Consider the following 21746-nt stretch of genomic DNA (forward strand, 5'->3'; position numbering starts at 1 on the left):
GCATTCCTGAAATTTTTTTTTCCTTTTTTGCTTGTTGTATCACACCTATGATAGCAAAGTACACCAAAGATAGCAAGTACTGACTTGTGCTTGCATATTATATATATAATTTTTGGTTTTGTAGAAGGTTTAAATGTAAGCATTAGGTTTAAAACAAGAATGAAATGTTACATGTTTCTTTTTGTATTTATTCTCCATGTTAATCAAGGTGTAATGGCTTTCTCTAATTAAAAATTTATTCTTATGCCTTTGGCCATCATTTGTGCATTTTGGAAGTGGTTATTCAAAGGATAGGAGCAGTTGAAAGAATATAACCTTTAAGTTTTTTTTATTTGATGACTTGCTTCTTGCCAGTATCTAATTACATTGTATGTTTTTCAGTGTTTGCGGAAGTGTATGGTATATTCAGTGTTGGATTGATACAGATATTTTTAGTAACCATAGATTAGTTTCAGCTAGTGTTCTTCATCACTACCCTGTTTAGTTCAAACACTTAATGTGAGATTTTGGGAATGAGGCATATATCTTAATGTAGTTGCTCTTGTTAAATGTGTTGTGTGGGCTACATTCTTCATTATTAACACGTGACGTAAAGTTAGAATGAAAAGCCAAAGAAAAGCACTTCTGATGATGCTATTTCACTGCGAAATGTGTATATTAACTAGGAAACATGTCAATGTAGAACTATTTTGTGTCCCTGGCTTTAAGATCTCAATACAGAATTAATAGGAAATAAAATACATTTTCTATGTTCATTGTAATGGCAGACCAAGAATAATACTGTCTTAAGTGACCTTTAGATACCTCTGAAACAATAAACACAGCAGATGCACGTTTTATGAAGATTAGCTGTGAGTATGAGGAGGTTAATTTTGATAGGATTCTAGTCTTGGCATGCAGCTGTTTATTTCTTTATTTGTGGTTGCATGCTTTTAAAGAACTTGCATGCCACTGTCTATGTTTTTCATTCTAACAGAATTCTATGTGCAAGTTGTGCTCTCATGTTGTTTGGTTAAGTAATAGACATGACATGCATAAAAGATTCAGAGGTTCATCCTTTGTGTGACTGGGCTAAACATAAAGAGAAATACAGTGTTCCATCTCATTAATAGGTTACCATTGTGTGTTAATTCAGGATGATTAATGACCTTAACTGAAACTACTTAGGGAAAAAAAGCCTTAACACCTACTGTTATTTTGAATTGGGTATTTAGCTGGGAATATTGTTCAACCAAGTGTGAAAATGCATTGTGCTCACCATTGCTGGTCACATTTCGTGGTGGGTAGTACACAAATGCATTGTACCAGTTTGTAATAACTGAAGTGCCAAGTGTTGAGCCTTTTAAAATGTCAAGAAGATTCTCAGTACATGAGTTGCTTTTTTTCTTCCCAGATACTTGTTTTGAAAAAAATAATTTGTTGTTCTGTGTTAAATTATTAATTTTTAGCCTTTTTACTGCTGTCTAATGTTAATACATTTTTCCAGAATTTTGGTTATTCCTTGGGATTATATCTATTTCTTTGTAATTTTTTTCAGCTAGGTTAATTCGCTGAAGGCAGTTTGTTTTAGGGATGTTAAAGTCAAATATGAAAAAAAAAGTGACTGGATCCAGGCATCACTTGGTTTTCAGTGTGATCTTTGGGAGCCCTAAATAACCCCCAATGGAACAGAAAAAAACTCACCCTTAAACAGTAACTCTAACACAGCTGAAAGTTTAGTTACATGGTTGTATGTACTTTTCAGAAGCTTTTGCTAAAAGGGGGAAAACAGAATCAGCTCCTAACTCAGCATCTCCAGCTGTAAGAAAATTGGGTTTGTTGTAACTTTATGCTGTCATCACAGTAAAACTATAGATAAATATTTTTTTACTGAGCCTATTTGATACATAACAAAAAAATTCTGTTTGGAAAAACAGGAAGCTATTTTGGAGGAGAGGTCTTAATCTTCAAGTTGTATAATTGCAAATTGCTGGTTAAAGTCCCTGTTCTACTTGGCACCATGGGAAATAGTGGAACTTAGTAGACATTTGTTCAATTTGGCTTTGTTTGAATAGTAGCCTGGGGGAGGGTAGAGAGACACTTCAGGTAATTTAGGCATCTGGAAAATCTGAGGTAGGTGTAATGCCTTAGATAAAATTGAAGGTAATAGGAAACCAAGAAGAGCAGGTAGGGAGAGATTCCAGCGTATAGTGGCTTATGCATTGGGAAAGGACTGTAATAACCCATGGGTACTTTAGCTCTTCTTTCTGCCTCGCTTTGTGCCCTCAGAGCTTCAGAGATGCCACTCATGCAGTACAGTATAATAGTTATGTAGGAAATACAAAATTAAATAGTTTAATATTGGTGCCCTTCATGGTTGTATTGGCAGGTAACTGCCTTTCTTCCTGGCAGGAGAAAGTTGTATGTTGCAGCTTTCCCTGAACCTATTGAATATGTCTGATGTGGTAGGTTTGAACATTTGCATTTGGTCTGGTACTTCTGGAAATGCTGGATTTACTGCCGGTACAAATAAAGCGTGCCTATAGTTTCTCCTCTGTGGACCTCAGAAAAGGACGGTCAGAAGTAGTCTGCTCTGGTTGGCATCTTTCCAGACCTCTCCTGAGATCTGATTGGGATCATCAATAGAATTGAGCTATTTTCTTTAAATTTAAGAAAGTAGTTCTTAACAATAATATGTTCAGTTCTCAGCAAAGCACAAGTATTTCAGTATACAAGTAATTAAGAAAAGTTACCTAGATTAAAAGTGCATAATAGATTTTTCAGAGTGTACCTAATACTGATTTACTTTTAGTTTCAGTACAAAACGGTTCGATTCATCAAAAGGATGCAGTAAATGATGATGATTTTGAGCCATATCTAAGTAGTCAGACAAATCAGGTAAGTTTGCTATCTTGAAGCTCATTTTGGAGTTCAGCTGACTTCCAGAGTTAATTAAATTTTCAGTGATATTTCTTAGCATTACCTACTTGCCTGAATATCCATTGAAATAAAATTTTCTGTCATATCATATTGTAAGACATCTTAAACAGGTGAAGTAATCTTGATAATTCTGGAGAACATTGTTTAAAAGCATCCTCTGCTGTCTTCTGTTTTTGTACTTGTGCTCTCACTTCAGAAAGATTGAGTTACAAGAAGCTTGAGGGGAAAAAACCAAACAAACCCAACACCCAAAATATAAACCCCAAAATAAAACCCCACACCTTCAATCTGTAATATAATAATCATATATTCGTTGCAGTTCAAAACAAAGAGTGTCAGTTGGACTGAGAAAATGATAACTTTTTGGAGGTGATTTCCCTTGAAGGTGGTAGAAGTAGCTCACAGTTAATGGCGTAATAGATTGATGCTTAATGTTACTACATTTTGGTATAACTCTTCTGCCAGGAATTGAATGTCTTATATTCAAAGCTGAGAATTGTTTTAGTATCAAAAGTTAATATGCATTACATTAAACTTAATTTGTAAGTTGTAGCAGTCTTGAGAGAGTGCAAATTATTAAAAGGCTTTGAGAATTTTGCTTACCTTTTTTTTTTTTTTTTTTCAAATGATACAACATTAAGGAGGCATCAGCTAGAGGATGATCGTGGGCAGTTTTTTCCCCAAAACAACATCAGAAGTCAAATGGGGGTAGCCCTTCAAATATTTTGGAGATCTTTCTTCTTAAGAAGTAAATGCTGTTGTTTCCCAGGTGTTTTTGGAGTGGAATCTGAAAACTTTGTTCTGCTGGACCACGGATTGTGCTTAATGCCTATTTGCAATAGTGTGGAAACGTTACGGTTTGATTCTTGTTCCTCCTGAAACAAAAAGGCATCCTTGCATCTGTTTCACTATAATATTCTGGCAGGTGTCTCCAGTTAGAAGTGAAAAATTTGACAAGAATACCAAAACTAAATTATATTTGCAGCTATTTTTCTGTATTTATAAAACTGCAGTTATTATTTGTTTTTTAATGTAGCTTGTTATTTTCTTGATACTGTTGACATCGAAGCACTCAAAAGTAACTGAAAATAAAGATGATATATAATAAAAAAGGAGCTCTTTTGTGCTTTGAAAAAGTCTCTTGAGGAAAAAGTGGCCATATCTAACATATTTTCTTCATGCTTTACATTGGAAAGAATGGTGGAAGTTACAAATGCTTTCATGTAATCCTTAAAAATGTTTTGGACTGTGTTGTTTTGTTTTGGTTTTTTTTGTTTTTTTTTCCCTGGGCATAATTGTCTGTATTGCTGAATTTTGTTTTTATTTTCTTGCAGAGTAACAGCTATCCACCAATGTCAGACCCATACATGCCTAGTTATTATGCTCCATCCATTGGATTTCCATACTCTTTAGGCGAAGCAGCATGGTCAACTGCAGGTGACCCTCCAATGCCATACTTGACAACTTATGGACAGATGAGTAATGGTGAACACCATTACATACCCGATGGTGTATTTAGTCAACCTGGGGCATTAGGAAATACCCCTCCATTTCTTGGGCAGCATGGATTTAATTTTTTTCCTGGGAATGCTGACTTCTCTACATGGGGGACAAGTGGATCTCAGGGACAATCAACGCAAAGCTCTGCTTACAGCAGCAGCTATGGCTACCCACCTAGTTCTCTTGGGAGAGCCATAGCAGATGGACAGGCTGGATTTGGCAGCGATACTCTGAACAAGGTGCCTGGGATTAGCAGCATTGAGCAAGGCATGACTGGACTGAAAATTGGTGGAGATATGACAGCTGCTGTAACAAAAACTGTAGGTTCAGCTCTGAGCAGTACAGGTATGACAAGCATTGCAGCAAACAGCGTGCCCCCAGTTAGCAGTTCAGCACCAAAACCAACCTCATGGGCTGCTATTGCAAGGAAGCCTGCTAAACCTCAGCCGAAACTCAAGCCTAAAGGTAATGTAGGCATCGGGGGCCCTGCTGTACCACCACCACCTATAAAACACAACATGAATATTGGAACTTGGGATGACAAAGGGTCTGTGGTAAAAGCACCCCCAGCCCAACCAGTACTGCCTCCTCAGACTATAATCCAGCAGCCTCAGCCATTAATTCAACCACCACCACTGGTGCAAAGCCAACTGCCTCAACAGCAGCCTCAGCCACAACAACCGCAACAGCAACAAGGACCTCAGCAGCAGGCCCAGCCTCACCAGTTGCAGCAGCAACAGCTGCAAAACCGTTGGGTAGCTCCTCGTAATAGGGGTGTGGGCTTCAGCCAGAACAATGGAGCTGGTAGTGAGAACTTTGGTTTAGGTGTTGTATCTGTCAGCTCCTCACCTTCTGGTGCAGAAGTGCACCCAGTCCTGGAGAAACTAAAGGCCATAAACAACTACAATCCCAAAGACTTCGATTGGAATCTGAAGAATGGACGTGTGTTTATAATCAAAAGTTATTCAGAGGACGATATTCATCGCTCCATTAAGTACTCTATCTGGTGTAGTACTGAACATGGTAATAAGCGCTTGGATGCTGCTTACCGTTCCCTGAATGGAAAAGGCCCACTCTATTTACTCTTCAGTGTGAATGGCAGTGGACACTTTTGTGGAGTGGCTGAGATGAAGTCTGTTGTGGACTACAATGCATATGCTGGTGTCTGGTCTCAGGATAAGTGGAAGGGGAAGTTTGATGTCAAATGGATCTTTGTCAAAGACGTTCCCAATAATCAACTGCGGCATATTCGCTTGGAAAACAATGACAACAAACCGGTTACCAATTCGAGGGACACTCAAGAGGTACCCCTAGAAAAAGCCAAGCAAGTGCTTAAAATAATTGCTACTTTCAAGCATACCACCTCAATCTTTGATGACTTTGCACATTATGAGAAGCGTCAAGAGGAGGAGGAAGCCATGCGTAGGGTAAGAAATCAATGTCATTATAGTAGCTCTCCTGGTTTTGCAGGGTTTGGAAACCTTATTTCTCATTTCTCATACAACTGGAATTTCTTTGTGTGAGTGAAGCAGAATGTGGTGTGTTTTACCTAAAGGGTCTGTACTTGATATAACCAGCTCTTAATGAGAAGAGTTAAGTTCTTTTAACTTGTTTGGTCAACACAGGCATGTGTTTTAACCACAGTACTAACACAGGCTGTCATAAGCAGCCTTCTGACGTGTTACTCTTCAAAGTAAACAAAAACCAAATCTAGCGTATTATCTGTAACTGAAGTCATCTAGTTTAGATTTTTTATGGTTTCCGGATGTCAAAAAAAAAAGGATCTGAAATTACAGGAGAAGATGATTTTATTTAACATAAGAGTTCAGTTCAAATGTTGCTTTAAGGAAAACGTTGAAAGCATTATTGCAGTGAAAGGCAGGTTTTACCCTTGATTCAATGTCTTTTGTACAATTTTGTAACACAGAAGTGATACAGTAATGACTTGTACAGTGTCAGAATCATTCTTTGGACTTTTCTGATAGTGCATTTCCTAAAAAAAAAGGAACAACAAAAAAAGGAAGCTAATATGTTTTATTTGTGGTTTTATTTCCACTATAGTAGGTAAAAGCCACAAAATATAATTAAGAGGGGGTAAAATAGAATATTAGTAGTGTTTCTATGTATGCTAAACTTAAAATTCAAAGGACTACATTCAGCATGTGGTAGATCTCTTAACTAGATGACTGTAATTATGCATATTGGTGTAATAAAATAACATTACTGTTTCCTTTAAAATCTTCAGGGAAACATACAGTCTGTATGACTCCAGTACTGAACTCTGCATTTCTCTGTTATCAGTTACCTTTCCCAGTACTATTGGGAGAAAACATACTTGTGAAAATACTTGCATTGTAGTAAGCATTGACTCTTTTACAGCATCGTACAAATTTGTCTTGTGATGAATCATAAAAAATTACTTTAGAGCTGCATGTCTAGTGAGGTTTTCTCTTTGTAAATGAATTTGAGATACACCTCGACCACAGAGTCACAGAATATTAGGGGTTGGAAGTGACCTCTGGAGATCAAGTCCAACCCCCTTGCCAAAGCAGGACCACCACAGAATCTAGGGCAGGTCACACAGAAAAGCATCCAGACAGGTCTTGAAAGTCTCCAGAGGAGACTCCACAACCTCTCTGGACAGCCTGTTCCAGTGCTCTGTAACCATTGCAGTAAAGAAGTTCATCCTCATGTTGAGGTGGAACTTCCTATGCTCTAGCTTGCATCCATTGCCCCTTGTTCTATCAGAGGGCATGACTGAAAAGAGACTGGCCCCTCCTTCCTGACACCCACCCTTCAGATAATTATGTAAATTAATGAGATCCCCTCTCAGTCTTCTTCTCTAGACTAAACAGCGCCAGGTCTCTCAGCCTTTCCTTATAAGACAGATGTTCTGGTCCCTTCATCATCCTTGTAGACCTCTGTTGGACTCTCTCAAGTAAATCCCTGTCCTTCTTGAACTGGGGAGCTCAGAACTGCACATAATACTCCAGATGTGGTCTCACTAGTGCAGAGTAGAGAGGGAGGAGAACCTCCCTCTACCTGCTGGACACACTCTTCCTTATGTGCTCCAGGATACCATTGACTTTGGCCACAAGGGCACATTGCTGTCCCATGGATAACTTGTTTTCCTGGACTCCAAGGTCCTTTGCCACAGAGCTGCTTTCTAGCAGGTCATCCTCTAATCTGTATTGGTGCATGATGTTATTTCCTCCCAGATGCAGGACTCTTCAGTCATTCTTGTTGAACTTCATTAGGTTCCTCTTTGCCCAGCTCTCCGGTTTGTCCAAATCTTGCTGAGTGGTCGCACAGCCTTCTGGTGAATCAGCCAATCCTCCCAGTTTCGTATTGGCACACTTGCTGAGGATACTCTGTCCCGTCATCCAGGTTGTTGATGAAGATGTTGAACAGGACTGGACCCAGTACTGATTCCTGGGGGACTCCACTAGCTACAGGTCTCCAGGTGGACTCTGCACCATTGATTGTAGTGAGTCTTTGGGCTCTATTGTTTGGCCAGTTCTTCATTCATTTCACTATCCACTCTTCTACCCCACACTTCCTGAACTTGTTCATGAGGATATAATGGGAGACTGTGTCAGAAGCCTTGCTTAGATCAAGGTACACTACATCCACTGGTCTCCTTGCATCTACCTGTTCATTCACAACATCATGGAAAGATAACAGATTAATAAAGCCTGATTTCCTCTTGGTAAATCTGGCTGGCTACTCCTGATAACCTTCTTTTCCATGTGCTTAAAGATGACCTCCAGAATGAGCTGCCTCATCATATGTACTTAAGATACAGGAAATCCAAGTTAAACTAATGACAGTTTTTGAGAGTTTTTATCCTATAACTGTCTGAGTTGGAAGGGCTCTCTAGAGATCATCTAGTCCAACTCCTCTGTGGCCTCAGCAGGGCAGAGTATAGGGGGAGAATGACCTTACGTGTTCAGCCATGATGTCCAGAACAATGTTTTCCAACACCTTACCAGGGATGGATGTGAGACTAACTGGCCTGTAATTCCCTGGGTCTTCCTTCTTGCCCTTTTTGAAGATTAGAATGACATTAGCCCTTCTCCAGTCCTCGGGCACCTTTTCTTTTTTCCCTGACCTCTCAAAGATGATGGAGAGTTGCCTAGCAATAACATATTCCAGCTCTTCTGGAACTTGTGGATGCATCCCATCAGGGCCTGTGGATTTATGGATGTCAGGTTTGGCTAAGTGGCCTCTGACCTTGTCCTCCTGTACTGAGGGAAAGTCTTCCTCTCTCCAGACCTTATCTATTATGTCCAGGGTCTGGGATTCAGGAGGGTAGGCTCTTGCAGTGAAGGCTGAAGCAAGAAGGCATTCAGTCACTCTGCCTTTGCTGTGTCTTCCGTCACTACAAAGACACTAGGAAGATTTCATTCTCTTGTGGTTGAGTTCTGATTTTAAACCCCTAATTTTCTTTTTTTTTAATCACACAGTGTGCAACCTGTCTTTGAATTATAAACATACAATTGTTTATTATTTTATGATTCAATAGTAATTTGGAAATGTAATAATTAGTATTGTAAGCTCTGGTTTATGGTTGAGTAATCCTTTGTTACTTAGTGCCAGCTGGGCTTTTATGAAGCTTTATTTAAATTAATGCACTTTCTATTGTTGGTAGAGCTGTGTAAATTAAGTTCATAACAGTTTCCTTTGGCAGCTGTGACAATAACTTTTTTCCAGTGTTTCTGTCATGGAAAATGTGCTTATTGCTTTAATAAAATATTGAATGTGTCAAGCAGCAATAGCCATTTACATGTTCCTTAAAGTTCAGTTGATATTTTGTTTTTGCATAGGTGGTAACTAACTTTCCTACATCAAGTGATCTAAATATGGTAAACAGCATGTGATTTATGGATTTAATTTACTTTATAACTGTTCATCATTCCAGCTAACTTATTTTAAAATAATTGGTTATCAAAGTTTAATATTAACAACTCAGGGGATGAATAATTAATTTTGAATATGATCTACCAGTATGTTGTATTAAAGTATGGCTATATACTTACAAAAGTGCAGTGAATAATCTGTGATGAAGGTGAAACATCAGTAACTTTGCCATTTGATAAAGATTACTTGCAAATTACTGTGAATCATCTCTTTAAGTGTAAATATTACAAGTCTAGTTATCTACCACTTTTTGATGTGACCCTGGTATAGGTAAGGTATCTACAATTGAGGCTGGTAACAGATTTGTGCAGTAATCATTCACATCTTTCTTATGGCTCAGGTTCCAGCGGCTTATTTTAAATGTTCAAGTGCAGTAATCTTTCACCAAAGGAGCAAAGAAATCAGTGATGTTTCTCATGAGTTCTGTCCGTAGTATATTGAAATAATCTGAGAGTGTATTAGTCCTTAGTTTGAACTACTGCTTTGTGGTTTTAAATGTGGATATTTGTGTGCAGATTACTTACAACCATGCTTGATTTTCTTTCAATAGAAAGCAGTAGCAATAAGGTCTAAAAAAATGGAACCAAATTCTTAAGATAATGACATTTAAGAGGACATAATTACATTTGGACAATAAAATGTATTAAAAAGAAAAAAGTCTGTAATAGTAGTTATACGCTTGATCTTCAGTGAATTGTATGGATCAAAATGAAATGTTGATGTGTTTAAAAACCCAGATATTGGAAGATTTCACTTTCCTTGCCCTCATATGGTGGCTCGTTAGCCTCCAGTACCTGTTGTCCTACAATTAGTTGCTTTATAGTGCAGAATTCTACTTTTGTAGCATACAATGGAAAAAAAAAAAAAAAGTCATGTTTCCATGCAACTGCAGAATGAGTTAGATGGTCTCCCTAGTGAGATAGTTCAGAAAAATATTTTTAATCCGTGGGCAAAAACAGAGGAATTCACTATATTGGTGTGTATCTAGTTTGCATTTGGAGTTTTTTACTTTTCCAAAAGCCTTTAAATGGCAGGAAAATAAGCATTTAAAAAGTTAGTTTTCTCCTGTTTTACTACGTATCTTGCAATAGGAATGCTGATCCAGCTAAAACTCTCAAAAGGAGTAATTTCATTTTTTTTCTTCCCATTTTGATACTAATGTAACTTCTGTTTCTCTAATATTTGGGTTATAGTTAGGCTGCAGTGTTAAGCAGTGCAATTCCTTTCCATTCTAGGACATTGCTGACTTTATTCTTGATTTGATATTTCTTAAAAATATATTAAATGAAAGAAGAAGCGAGAAAACATCCATTAAGAGTGAACTGTAGACACTCCTTACCCCCCTAACCAAGTCAGATAAAGGTGCATCCACAGTCCTTGTGTGAATCAGTGAAAACAGGTTGTTAACTAACATTTTTAATGTAGTTAGATGACAGTTGTACCAGACACCTTTATAAAGTTTGTGTATGTACATATAAAAGATGTTCAAAACACTACATAAAACAGGTTATGTAGCATCTTCTGAGAAAGTTGTGCATTTCCTATATTGTTTTGGTGATGTTTCAGTGGCCGTTATTTGGCAGTTTCTTTGAACTTGGATGTGTATCTACAGTTTCATCTTTATAAATTAATATGTCTCAGGTCTGACAATAGGGTCAAAGTAGAAACGGAAGACTTTTTTTTGCACTTGATGATTGCATGATGAATATGTATGTATGGGTTGAGGAGAAGAGGATTATTTGCAGCTATAATAATATTAGACATACTGATCCGGAATTTTCATCCCGTGATAGTGGGCCTATTTACAGTATCTTATTTTGCTTTTGCATCTTCAGTCTTCCGGAGACACTGAAAAATGACCTGCAAGTTCTCTTGTTTTGGGCACATGGATTTCAAATGTGCTTGTTTTCTGTGCATTTGGTAGAGTCAGTTGTTTCTGTTCAGAATTAGTGTCTAGAATTTTTTACAGATTGGGGATAGGATGGAGAGAATTTGATGTTAAAAAGTGATACTATACAGAATTACTGTGTAAGTGTGTAGTGGTGTGGCCTGGCTTTCTCGGAGAAGGGACAAGATGCTGCAACAGGGAAAGCGTAATTTTGGACTGTTGCATGAAAGAGATGGAATGTAATTATACTCAAAGGCAGTCTTAGTTGATAGTAGCACTTGTATGGATTTTGTTGAGTTTTTCTTATTCATTTGAAATTTCTTTCTGCAAAGTCAAGCCTATGGCTTAGTGCAGAGTGGATTAAAATTCTTGGACTCTGGGACTTGAAGACCAGTATCTCCTGTAAAATAGGGACCCCTATTGGAAAAGCTAGGAATGTCAACCAAATGGTTTACCTTAACGATTAAGAAAGCAATAACATTTGGTGTTTTAATTCTTTAGTGTTCTTACATATGAAGGTAGCTGCCTAAGACAAGACTTCAAACTTGAAGTGACCTGGATCTGTAACAGCTCCACCTTTTCTAAATGCCATGTCTTTTGAGTTGTGATTTTTAATGCGAAGGAGTAATACTAAGTCTCTTGAATATAAACAAATAGCTATTAAAAATCATGCAGCAGCCTTCTGCTTCCTGCTACAACTCCTCAGTTTGCACTGCTCTATTAAGAACAAATTACCTAGAATACTTGATGCTTTTCTTGCAGCTTGTAGGGAAGATCTACATCAGCATATTGCAAGGAAGTTGCAACCTGTGTTGACTGCATGCAGTACTTGAGCCTTGCTTCATTGATTCATGCCACACAGATGGGCTAGTTAGCAGAAACTTGAGTGAAGATTGCTGGTAATATGTTGCTGGTAAAACTGGCACTTTAGAACAGATCTTGCATATCTGGTAAAGGTGATTCTGTATATTTAATTGAATTAGGATTGTTTACATTTTGTATCAAAATTGATTTGCTTTAACCTTCTGATTAATCTAGTAGAAAACTATATATATTACAAAAATTTGTATCAGGTGATGAAGCTGTATGAGCCCAGTTCTTTCTAAAGCACCTTTTCAGAAGTCTGGTACTGTACTTAATATTGACAGGTAATTAAAATTATTGTTTTGCTTTTGTACCTAGGGATTACAGTAAGCTGTGAAAAAGTAAGCATAAACTTGCACATTCATTGCTCTTTCATATACAATAGAATGGAAACCAAAATAAGTTAATCTTATGGCAGAGTGGAATTTGAGTTATACATATGCAAAGAGCATGAGTGGTAAGACTTAAAGAAAAGTTGTCTGAGAAATTCTTCCCCACTGTATTTTGTAGGCCATGCAGTGGGTTTCGTTTCCCTTCCAAGGCTACTATTAGATGAGATATTGCTGATGTCCATGAATGTCTGAGAAAAATTAACAAAGGTCAATCTTTTTGCTCCCTTTGCTAGGACAGTGATTATCATTGAGTGCAAATTGCTGTAGATGCAGTTAGAAACTACCTGTTGTTGACAGTATTCAAAATCTGATGTTATACTGTGGATATTGTTAACAAGCAGTAATGAGGATCTAGACATTTGTTGGGTTTTTATTATTTTATTTTTAATGAACTAGCTGAAATGGCTGTCTTGTAGCTAATTAAAGTCTGATATTTCAAAATGTACAATGTACAGCACTTGCTACTGGTAGTTAGAATTGGCCAATCCATCAGTGAAGTCATCCACCTGGGAAAACAAGACTGGAAGGGCTTTTTGCCTCATGGAGTTCAAACTTGGTTTCTGCAGAGGCTTTCCTTGTGTGTTGTCATATGGTATCTTTAAAGTTTCTTTTCGCACCTCTGCCTTCTGAGTGTTATTTAGTGAGCTATGGAATTTCAGATCAGGATTAAGTTCTTATTGCTTTTATTGTTATCATAATAAACTAATATGGTCTCTCCATGTGCTACTAACAGTGCATGTCTGCTCAAATTGAAATTTATTTACCTTTTTACTGTAACTTGTGCACATTTTTGCTGTTGCTAACTATGTTTAAAAGACTGAAATAAGTAAAATGCCATCAAAACTAATAAGCAGAATACATAAATTAGAAGTCTAGGTCGTGTAGCTTTTCAGGCTTTCTTAATATTTATATGCTTGAAAGCCCTATTTAGTGTCTGGAGTTCAAATGATCATCATCAGCAGCAGGGTATCAGATGAATATTACTCCATAAAGCTTACTGGGAGAAAGAGGTGCTCTGAAGTTGTAAAACCTTGTTTGACTTCCTATGTTGGCTTTGATTTTTGATTTGTGCCTAGTAGTTTTCATGTTGGAATAAAGAATAGAAGATAAATGTTTAGGGAAGGGATGGCATCTCCACAGGAAAAATGTCTAGGTACATGTAAAGCTTCTAGGGATCCCTCCTATCTGATTCTACCCTCCCATCTTCCCAGAATTCCCAGAAGTGCATTTCATAAAAATGTACTTAAATATTTTTATCTGATTTTGGGCTAATCTATCTTTAGCAGATTTACCCTGTCTAGTGTGAAATCCAAGAGTGAGAAGTTAAGAAGGACCTTCACTTCAGACAATTTTAAAGTTTCAGCAGTGGAGTTCATGTTAACAGCCAGTGAGATCCTTGTTATAAACTGAGTAAACTATTTCTATCACTTTTCAGTTTTCTTGGTAATCTGTTTTTCATTGTGGTTCTTAAGCACTAAGGTCAATGTTTACACTGTCATAGCTGTAATGGTACACTGGGGTGTAATAAACTGCAGATTATGGCTGATGCCATTAGTAAGTGAGATTTCATGAACTTTGCTGGGGCTTCTTTTCAGCACCTCTACAGCTGTCTGTTCTGCCTCTGCCAGGTGTTTCTGCCTACGCAGTGGAGTTGGCAGAGGAGATGTGTGCCTGTGCCTCACTTCACAGAATGCAGTCTGACATGTTAGCTTACATTGCAGATGAGCAGGACTTTTAAGCTGAAGATTAAATCACAGTTTGCAGTGAAGCAACTAAGATGTGGTGCACATTCCCTTCTGGAGCTGCTGTGAGAATGCCTTTTGGAAGAGGGGCAAAGTAGACAGCTTCAGGCATGTATATTTTTAATATTGCAGCAAGATGCAAAAGTTTGGGAAAATTCTAGAGGGTTTTTTGCAAGTGTTGCTGGTTGTGTTGGAAGTAAGTGCATGTGGAAACCATCTGCAGTTAGCTTTTGCAAGTTTGCAGTCCTGGATAGCTTTCAAAATGGACACTTGGAAATGCGTGCATGTGCAACTTCTGTAAAAAAGCAAAATTTCTTCCAGGTCTCTCTTCCTTCATCATAAGCTTCAGCTTGTGGGATCTTGTAAAAACAAACAAACAAACAAAAAGCAAGAAAAAAACCCAAAACAACTGAGCATTGTAGAAGCTTGTTATTGTTAGCTACAATTTGAATTTTTGCTATTCAAAATTAGGCTTTTTAATTTTCCTTCTTTTTGACAAAAAAGTTCTGGAAGTTAGTGTTATGTGCATCTCAGTAGTTTCTTTCAAATAAGGAAACATTTTTATTGCTATGAATTTTGAAATTTTGATAGCATAGAGATTTTGTTAAATATGGTAATAAATGACTAATGCCCTGAATTCAGATAAATGCATATGGCAAGTCAGCCTTGCAGTTCAGACCAAGTTTTTGTTTGCACTAGATCCATGTGTGTTTTCAAGGCCTAGGCATTTTTAAGTTCACCTTTACTTGGTCTTGTCAGTTTGTTTAGAAAGTTATTAGAATGGTCTGCAGTTGGAAGGTACTTTAACCACCTGATGCATTCCCACATTGCTCTAATTTTAATTTTACTTAATTTCCACATTCTGCTCATAAACTCCACCTAAAGCCAGGTAACCTTACCATGGTTGGTTCTGAAGGGAAGCTGGCCTTTGTCAAGGAAGTTAAATTGACCAGTGATGCTTTTATGCAAGAGCATGGCAAGAGTTGGGGCAAGGATTTTGCTCAGAAAGGGACCTGGGGGTCTTGATGGACAGGAGGATGACCATGAGCCAGCAATGTGCCCTTGTAGCCAATAAGCCAATGGCATCCTGGGGTGTATTAGAAAGGATATGGTTAGTAGGTCAAGGGAGGTTCTCCTCCCCCTCTATTCTGCCTTGGTGAGGCCGCATCTGGAATATTGTGTCCAGTTCTGGGCCTCTCAGTTCAAGGACAGGGAAGCACAGAGTCACAAAGATGATGAAGCCTTATGAGGAAAGGCTGAGAGAGCTGGGTCTCTTTAGCTTGGAGAAGAGGAGACTGAGGGGTGACCTCATTAACGTTTATAAATACGTTAAGGACGAGTGTCAGGAGGACAGACCCAGGCTTTTTTCAGTGATGTCTAGTGGTAGGACAAGGGGCAATGGGTGCAAACTGGAACATAGGAGGTTCCATGTAAACATCAGACAAAACTTGTTTACTGTGAGAGTGACGGAGCACTGGAACAGGCTGCCCAGAGAGGTTGTGGAGTCTCCTTCTCTGGAGACATTCAAAACCCGCCTGGATGCATTCCTGTGTGATCCTGCTCTGTCAGGGGCGTTGGACTAGATGATCTTTCGAGATCCCTTCCAACCCCTAAGATTGCCAATAAGCCAATGGCATCCTGGGCTGTATTAGAAAGGATATGGTTAGTAGGTCAAGGGAGGTTCTCCTCCCCCTCTATTCTGCCTTGGTGAGGCCGCATCTGGAATATTGTGTCCAGTTCTGGGCCTCTCAGTTCAAGGACAGGGAAGCACAGAGTCACAAAGATGATGAAGCCTTATGAGGAAAGGCTGAGAGAGCTGGGTCTCTTTAGCTTGGAGAAGAGGAGACTGAGGGGTGACCTCATTAACGTTTATAAATACGTTAAGGACGAGTGTCAGGAGGACAGACCCAGGCTTTTTTCAGTGATGTCTAGTGGTAGGACAAGGGGCAATGGGTGCAAACTGGAACATAGGAGGTTCCATGTAAACATCAGACAAAACTTGTTTACTGTGAGAGTGACGGAGCACTGGAACAGGCTGCCCAGAGAGGTTGTGGAGTCTCCTTCTCTGGAGACATTCAAAACCCGCCTGGATGCATTCCTGTGTGATCCTGCTCTGTCAGGGGCGTTGGACTAGATGATCTTTCGAGATCCCTTCCAACCCCTAAGATTCTGTGATTCTGTGTGATTCATCTGAATGTAAGAGATGAGATATTACATGAAAGGGAAATGTGGTGGAATCTACTTGGTACACTGGAAACTTCCTCTACTCTGATGGTGGAAACCTGCTTGAGCTAAGTTTTCTGCTAGTTTGTCCATAATCACTGTTTACATAAAAACAAACCACCAAACAAAAGCCACCCCAAAAAGAAGATTAATACTTTTTGAGAGAGAAGGCAGTGGTGGTGAGTGTTATCTGACACAGAGCTATAGGGGATTTAAGTTTGCTTTTGAGTTTAATACCACTACCTGCAGTTTGAATAGATCAGGTTTCCTCTCTCTATTTAGCTGTACAGAGTGCCAGATGTTACTGATACCAATATCTGAAGAATGTACAGTCCACTTCCGTTGAAAAATGTCAAATGTTTCTGTAAAGTATTTAAAAATAAATGTAGTAACATGTAACTTGGAGATTTGAATTTTATCAACTGAAATGTATGCTGAGTTCAGGGGCTGCACAAAGGTTGGTGAATTTACTGTGCAGCAGTTTGCAGTGCAGAGAAAGGCTTTCTAAACAGCTTGACTCAGTGGTCACATATGTAAAACTTGCAGGTAGGAACTAATTATTGTATGTAGGGGGTATTTAAAATTGTTAAAATATTGACATTTTATTATTTAACACTGCCATTTCATAGGCTACTACTTAATATCACAATAGTGTTTTTCAGCACTTTGTGCAGTTCTTTCAGCTGAAGTCTGCTAATAGTAGAGGAATAATTTGAGATGTGTGTGAGCAGGCTATTTTTGAATGCCTTACATGCATAGTGAGGCATGGGGCCAGTGATCATCTGTTTTCAGCCTAGACATGCACTATTCGATCTTAACATACCAGTTTGTATTAATGACTGATAGTATCAATCTCGTATTTTAAAAATCGTACCTTACTATGCAAATACTAGTCATGTCTCTTTGAACTAGGAAAAAATGTTTCCTAGCATAATAGTGGAAGTATTGTTCTCGCTTTAAACTTATTGAGGTTCTACTCTAGAGAATGAAGAGTCTTAGATACAGAGCTGCTGGGACCATGAGCTGCTGATTAGTGACCAGGAGCTCTGCACAAGATTAACTTTTTTGGTGGTCATCCTCAAGCAGCTCTTAAGATCTGTCTTGGACAGGACTAGATCATGAGCTGTACTCTAATTACCAGTATAAATGCTACATAATCCTCTTCTTTCATTGTACTGTCTTTTTGGGAGAATTTGTTTTCATATGCTAAGTTGCACTTGATAGTGTCTAGCATTATAAAGTTTCAGCATGGAATCAGATACAGAGTGGTTTTGATATCATTGTTCAGATGCCTCCTGGTTTATTTTGGTTTTTCCTGCTAAGTGTGTGTTCCATTTATAACATGCTGTGTAATGCAATAATAAAAAAAATACTGGAAATTAGTTTTGTGTTCTCTTTTTAAATGAGGGATGAAACCTACCTCTCTTCTATGAAGGTATTTTAAACCATTTCTATAATGTGTTCAGTTGTACATATTAAGAAAGGAAATGCTATTGGATCTTGGAGTCAAACTACAGTGTGTTTTTACACTCTAGAAGATTTGTAATGAAGATAAGGAGATAAAGTTTACTGATCTGTTTCTATATTTCTCCTAGAGGTAGTAATAATGCCTAAGTCTATTTTTAACTAAGTGAAGAAAACAGAGGATCATGGTAAAGCACTGAAAATGTTAGTTACTTTGCTAGACTTTTAATACAGAAGAAGAATTTGTTAGTCCCTGATAGAGATACAGGACAATTAATATTTTAACCCTTAACCATACAAAGTTGTTTATCATTGTTTGTATTACAGAGATTACACTTTGTTCTCTTACACCAAATGCAACATCTCACAATGCTGTGAGGGCTTTGTGGGAAAGGTGGTGTTGACTGCAACTCAGCCTTGTATTCAAGTGAGGTTTTTTTTCCAGCCATTCCTACCTCACTGGTTTTGCATTTTGTTATAAAAAGCAATTTGTAAAAAATATTTGTAATTCTTGCCATTTGAGTGATGTGTCTGTATGAGAAGGAAGTGCTAGGCTAACTTCTTCATTTACCTTTTGAACTTAATTAAGTGCACCAAAACATCTGATTACAGTGGGCTTTGAATGAAATACATGGGAATATGATCTTTACTTTTTCAGGGATATAATGGATGGAGAATAGAATATTTAATTCATGCAGAGCTCTTTTTGACAAGCAGAAGATTTAGTGTGCTGCTTTCTTGCCTTGCTTGTAGATGCCTTTGTCTTCTTACTCAGTTAACTTTGTGCAATATATTTTATTTGAAGTGATTTAACTGTAACATTATAAAACCTTCATGGCTTTTTTTTTCTTAAAAACATTTGACTTTTGGTTTGATGTATCGTGTTTCTTTTTAGGAAGTTGACTTGAACTAGGTATTTCATGCTCATGAAAAAAAGAGAAGCTTTTTCTTGAAAGGTTGTTGTCTGATTTAGAGAAAATGCAAACAATGCAACTGCTGTAATTTGAGGAAAGCAGATAATGTTGAAGTGTGTATATTAATATGATTTTCCTTTCTGTTTTTGTTTTTTTCAGGAGAGAAATAGAAACAAACAATAACTATACAGAGATGTCCTGCTAGAATTACAACACTAATGATGTAGACTCTGGAAATGCCTAATATGTCCAAGAAGACGTTATTAAAGCTTTTTTTCTGCTTAAGGTGACATCTTTGAACACTTAACACAAAATTGACTCTTCTTGTAATGGTTCTCATCAGTGCATCTGCCCTTATACTCTCTCACCAAACACACTTGAGAACTGTACCTTCGTCAAGCACTTTCTGTCCTGAAGCTTTTACCAGTATCTGCTGTCTTTTGTATTTATGCATCCTAGCTAAGGCACAGGAGACTGAACGAATGCAAGGATTCATTAACTCTTTGAATTTGTTAAATACTAACATTTAACCATTAGAAGTGGTTCAATGATGTGAGATTCACATTGCTTCAACTTAATTTTTTCTTTGTTGTAGTTTTTTTAATTGTCAGTTTTTAGCTATTCAACAGATTAAAAGCAAATCATGCCATATTTAGTCCTGGAGTAAAACTCAAGTCTAAATGTTCATGTGAAAATTATTGTAGTAATCTTTTAATATGGCAAAGCAACTTTAAGCTGCAATTTAGCCAAATGAAACGTAACATAAAATTATATTAGAATGACATTTCCCTTGTTTCAAACTGTTTGGTGTAAGAGAATATTCATATGCAGCTTGGTGGACACCACCAGTTAATGCACATTTCTTTCATTTTTTTCTGTAACATGTATACTGAAAAAAGTGCATTTGTCTGAGGAACTGTTTGTTTGCTACCACTCAATGATTCTCAGTTTTGAGTAAATGTACCTCAGTCTAAATCAGACTTTTTATGACCTTTATAACTACATTTAAAATAATCTTTAATTCCTATTTCTGGGTGTTTGCAAGCCTGACAGATTGCTATCATGAAAGTGAAAATTTACTCCTCTAGGTGATTCACTAGCTAAATAAACATAATTCTTGTTTAGCAAGCATATACTCTGTTTCTGAAATGTTTTTGTTCATTGTCCCAACATCTAGGTGTTCTTTTCCCCAAATAACAAATATTTTGAGAAGAATACTTTGATCCATGGAGATGACACATTCATGGCCATGTTAACATGATTTTTGTTAGAACCATGCAACAAGAATTTTAGAATACACATTAAGCTGGGTAGTTCTATACTAGTTATTAATTTCTAAAAATTACATATTTTGTTCCAATTAATACAGCAACACATTCTATCTGCTGGAAGAGAATATTAAAAAAAAATGTTAAGCGGGTGTATTGACTGTACAAAATACTGAACAGCCTGTACCAAACTCCAAGGATAGCTTTCTCTTTTTAGAACAGCAGTGTAGAAGTCAGATATGTTATAGCTTAAAATAGCAATACCACAGATTATGTGAATATGTTTCATGTCTTACTGTCCAACACAGATGTTTATATTGTGTTTCAAGTCCTACGTTTACAGATTCTGGCAATTGAACTTCTGGAGCTGAAGTGGCAAAGGTTTGTTTTGAATATAGACTATTTTGCTATATTTTACTTTCTTCTTAAGCTCCTTCCACTCTTTTAATGTTTCAAACACAAGAAGTTCAGTACACACTTATTTCTTGCTCGTTATTTAAAATACTGCTTGAGACTGTGGAGTAGCAAATAAGAATCTTAATTTTTACTGCCAGTTTTCTGGAAGCTCAAAAGGGAAGCCTCTCCCATATTTTGAGAAAAGAAGCAATCTCACTTAAATACAGAAGTGTAACGAATAGCAAGTGGGTAAGGGAGGGATAAGAGTGCCCATTGTAAAAGGAGACTAGGAGGTAAAAGTTTCAAACTCAAACCCTGTTAAGTTTGGCTTGAGCCCAAAAATGGCTGCTTCCACGCATTTCTGTTTCTTGCTAACAGGTTGTACAGCTATTTGTTTCCCTCATCTTGGCTGATTTATGGATTACTGCCTATTATTCCAACTGTCATTGATCAGTTGAGTTGGCAAAGGTCAGTGTTGTTAGTCCCAAGAATGTAGACCTTCTGATGATCCTTAGAGGGATCAGCATGTTCCTGCTTCTTTGTTACAAAAATATCTTGTGAAAATGCACAGAAGTTTCCAGTTAAAAGCTACTCTTGGAATCAGGCATTCTGGAATTGAGTGCATGTGCAACCTTAGTTTGCTTCCACTGCAATATTCATATTTTTGCAGGCTTTGTTAGTATTTCCTGCTTTACCCTTTGCCTCTTTTTATTCTAATAGCATGAGCACTGCTCTTGGATTGAATCAGGTTTAGTATAAAATGGGTTCATCACTCTGTTGAAGGCTTTGAAAGCTTTGAAAATGAGAGAGGGTTGGGAGAGAAGAAGGTGATCACATTTAGAGAGCTCTAACAGTTCTTATACTGTTCCAGGTTTGTTAGCAAATCTACAAATAGAAGAGTTTAATTGCTGATGCTGTTAGTTATGTTGCGACTGATTTGCTGACTGCTGAGGGTTTAGTATGTGCAACTGAAATACAAAGGAATTTTATGTGCATATAAAGTACTGTAAAAATAGTATATAACATTGTAAAATCAGCTATGGAGTGCTGTACTAGTTAATGGACATGTGAAACTTCTAGCCTTCAGCTTCCTTATGCATAAGTTCTTTTCTTCCAGAAAGAAAAGGAATGGTGCTTAATATCTCAAATAAATGTAGAAATACATTTTTTATCTGATTTTTTTCAATACAGCGAAGTTGTTTTAATGGCTGTTTTCTAACTTTCTAATTGAGGAGTCAGTGGAACACCTTTTCTGT

General features: G+C 37.5%; 1 protein-coding gene across 1 annotated transcript in view; it reads left to right on the forward strand.

Moving 5' to 3' along the window:
* YTHDF3 (YTH domain family, member 3) overlaps positions 1 to 19959 on the forward strand; it is a 22486-nt gene extending 2527 nt beyond the window's left edge. The window contains exons 2-4 of the mRNA XM_009995543.1: positions 2792 to 2877; positions 4254 to 5846; positions 18986 to 19959. Coding sequence (XP_009993845.1) covers positions 4272 to 5846; positions 18986 to 19009 — 1599 coding nt within the window. The 5' untranslated portion in view covers positions 2792 to 2877; positions 4254 to 4271 and the 3' untranslated portion in view covers positions 19010 to 19959. The remainder of the gene's footprint in view (positions 1 to 2791; positions 2878 to 4253; positions 5847 to 18985) is intronic.
* The last annotated feature ends 1787 nt before the right edge of the window (positions 19960 to 21746 follow it).

This window comes from Chaetura pelagica, unplaced genomic scaffold (assembly GCF_000747805.2).
Source record: "Chaetura pelagica isolate M959 unplaced genomic scaffold, ChaPel_1.0 scaffold83, whole genome shotgun sequence".
Classification (NCBI taxonomy): domain Eukaryota; kingdom Metazoa; phylum Chordata; class Aves; order Apodiformes; family Apodidae; genus Chaetura; species Chaetura pelagica.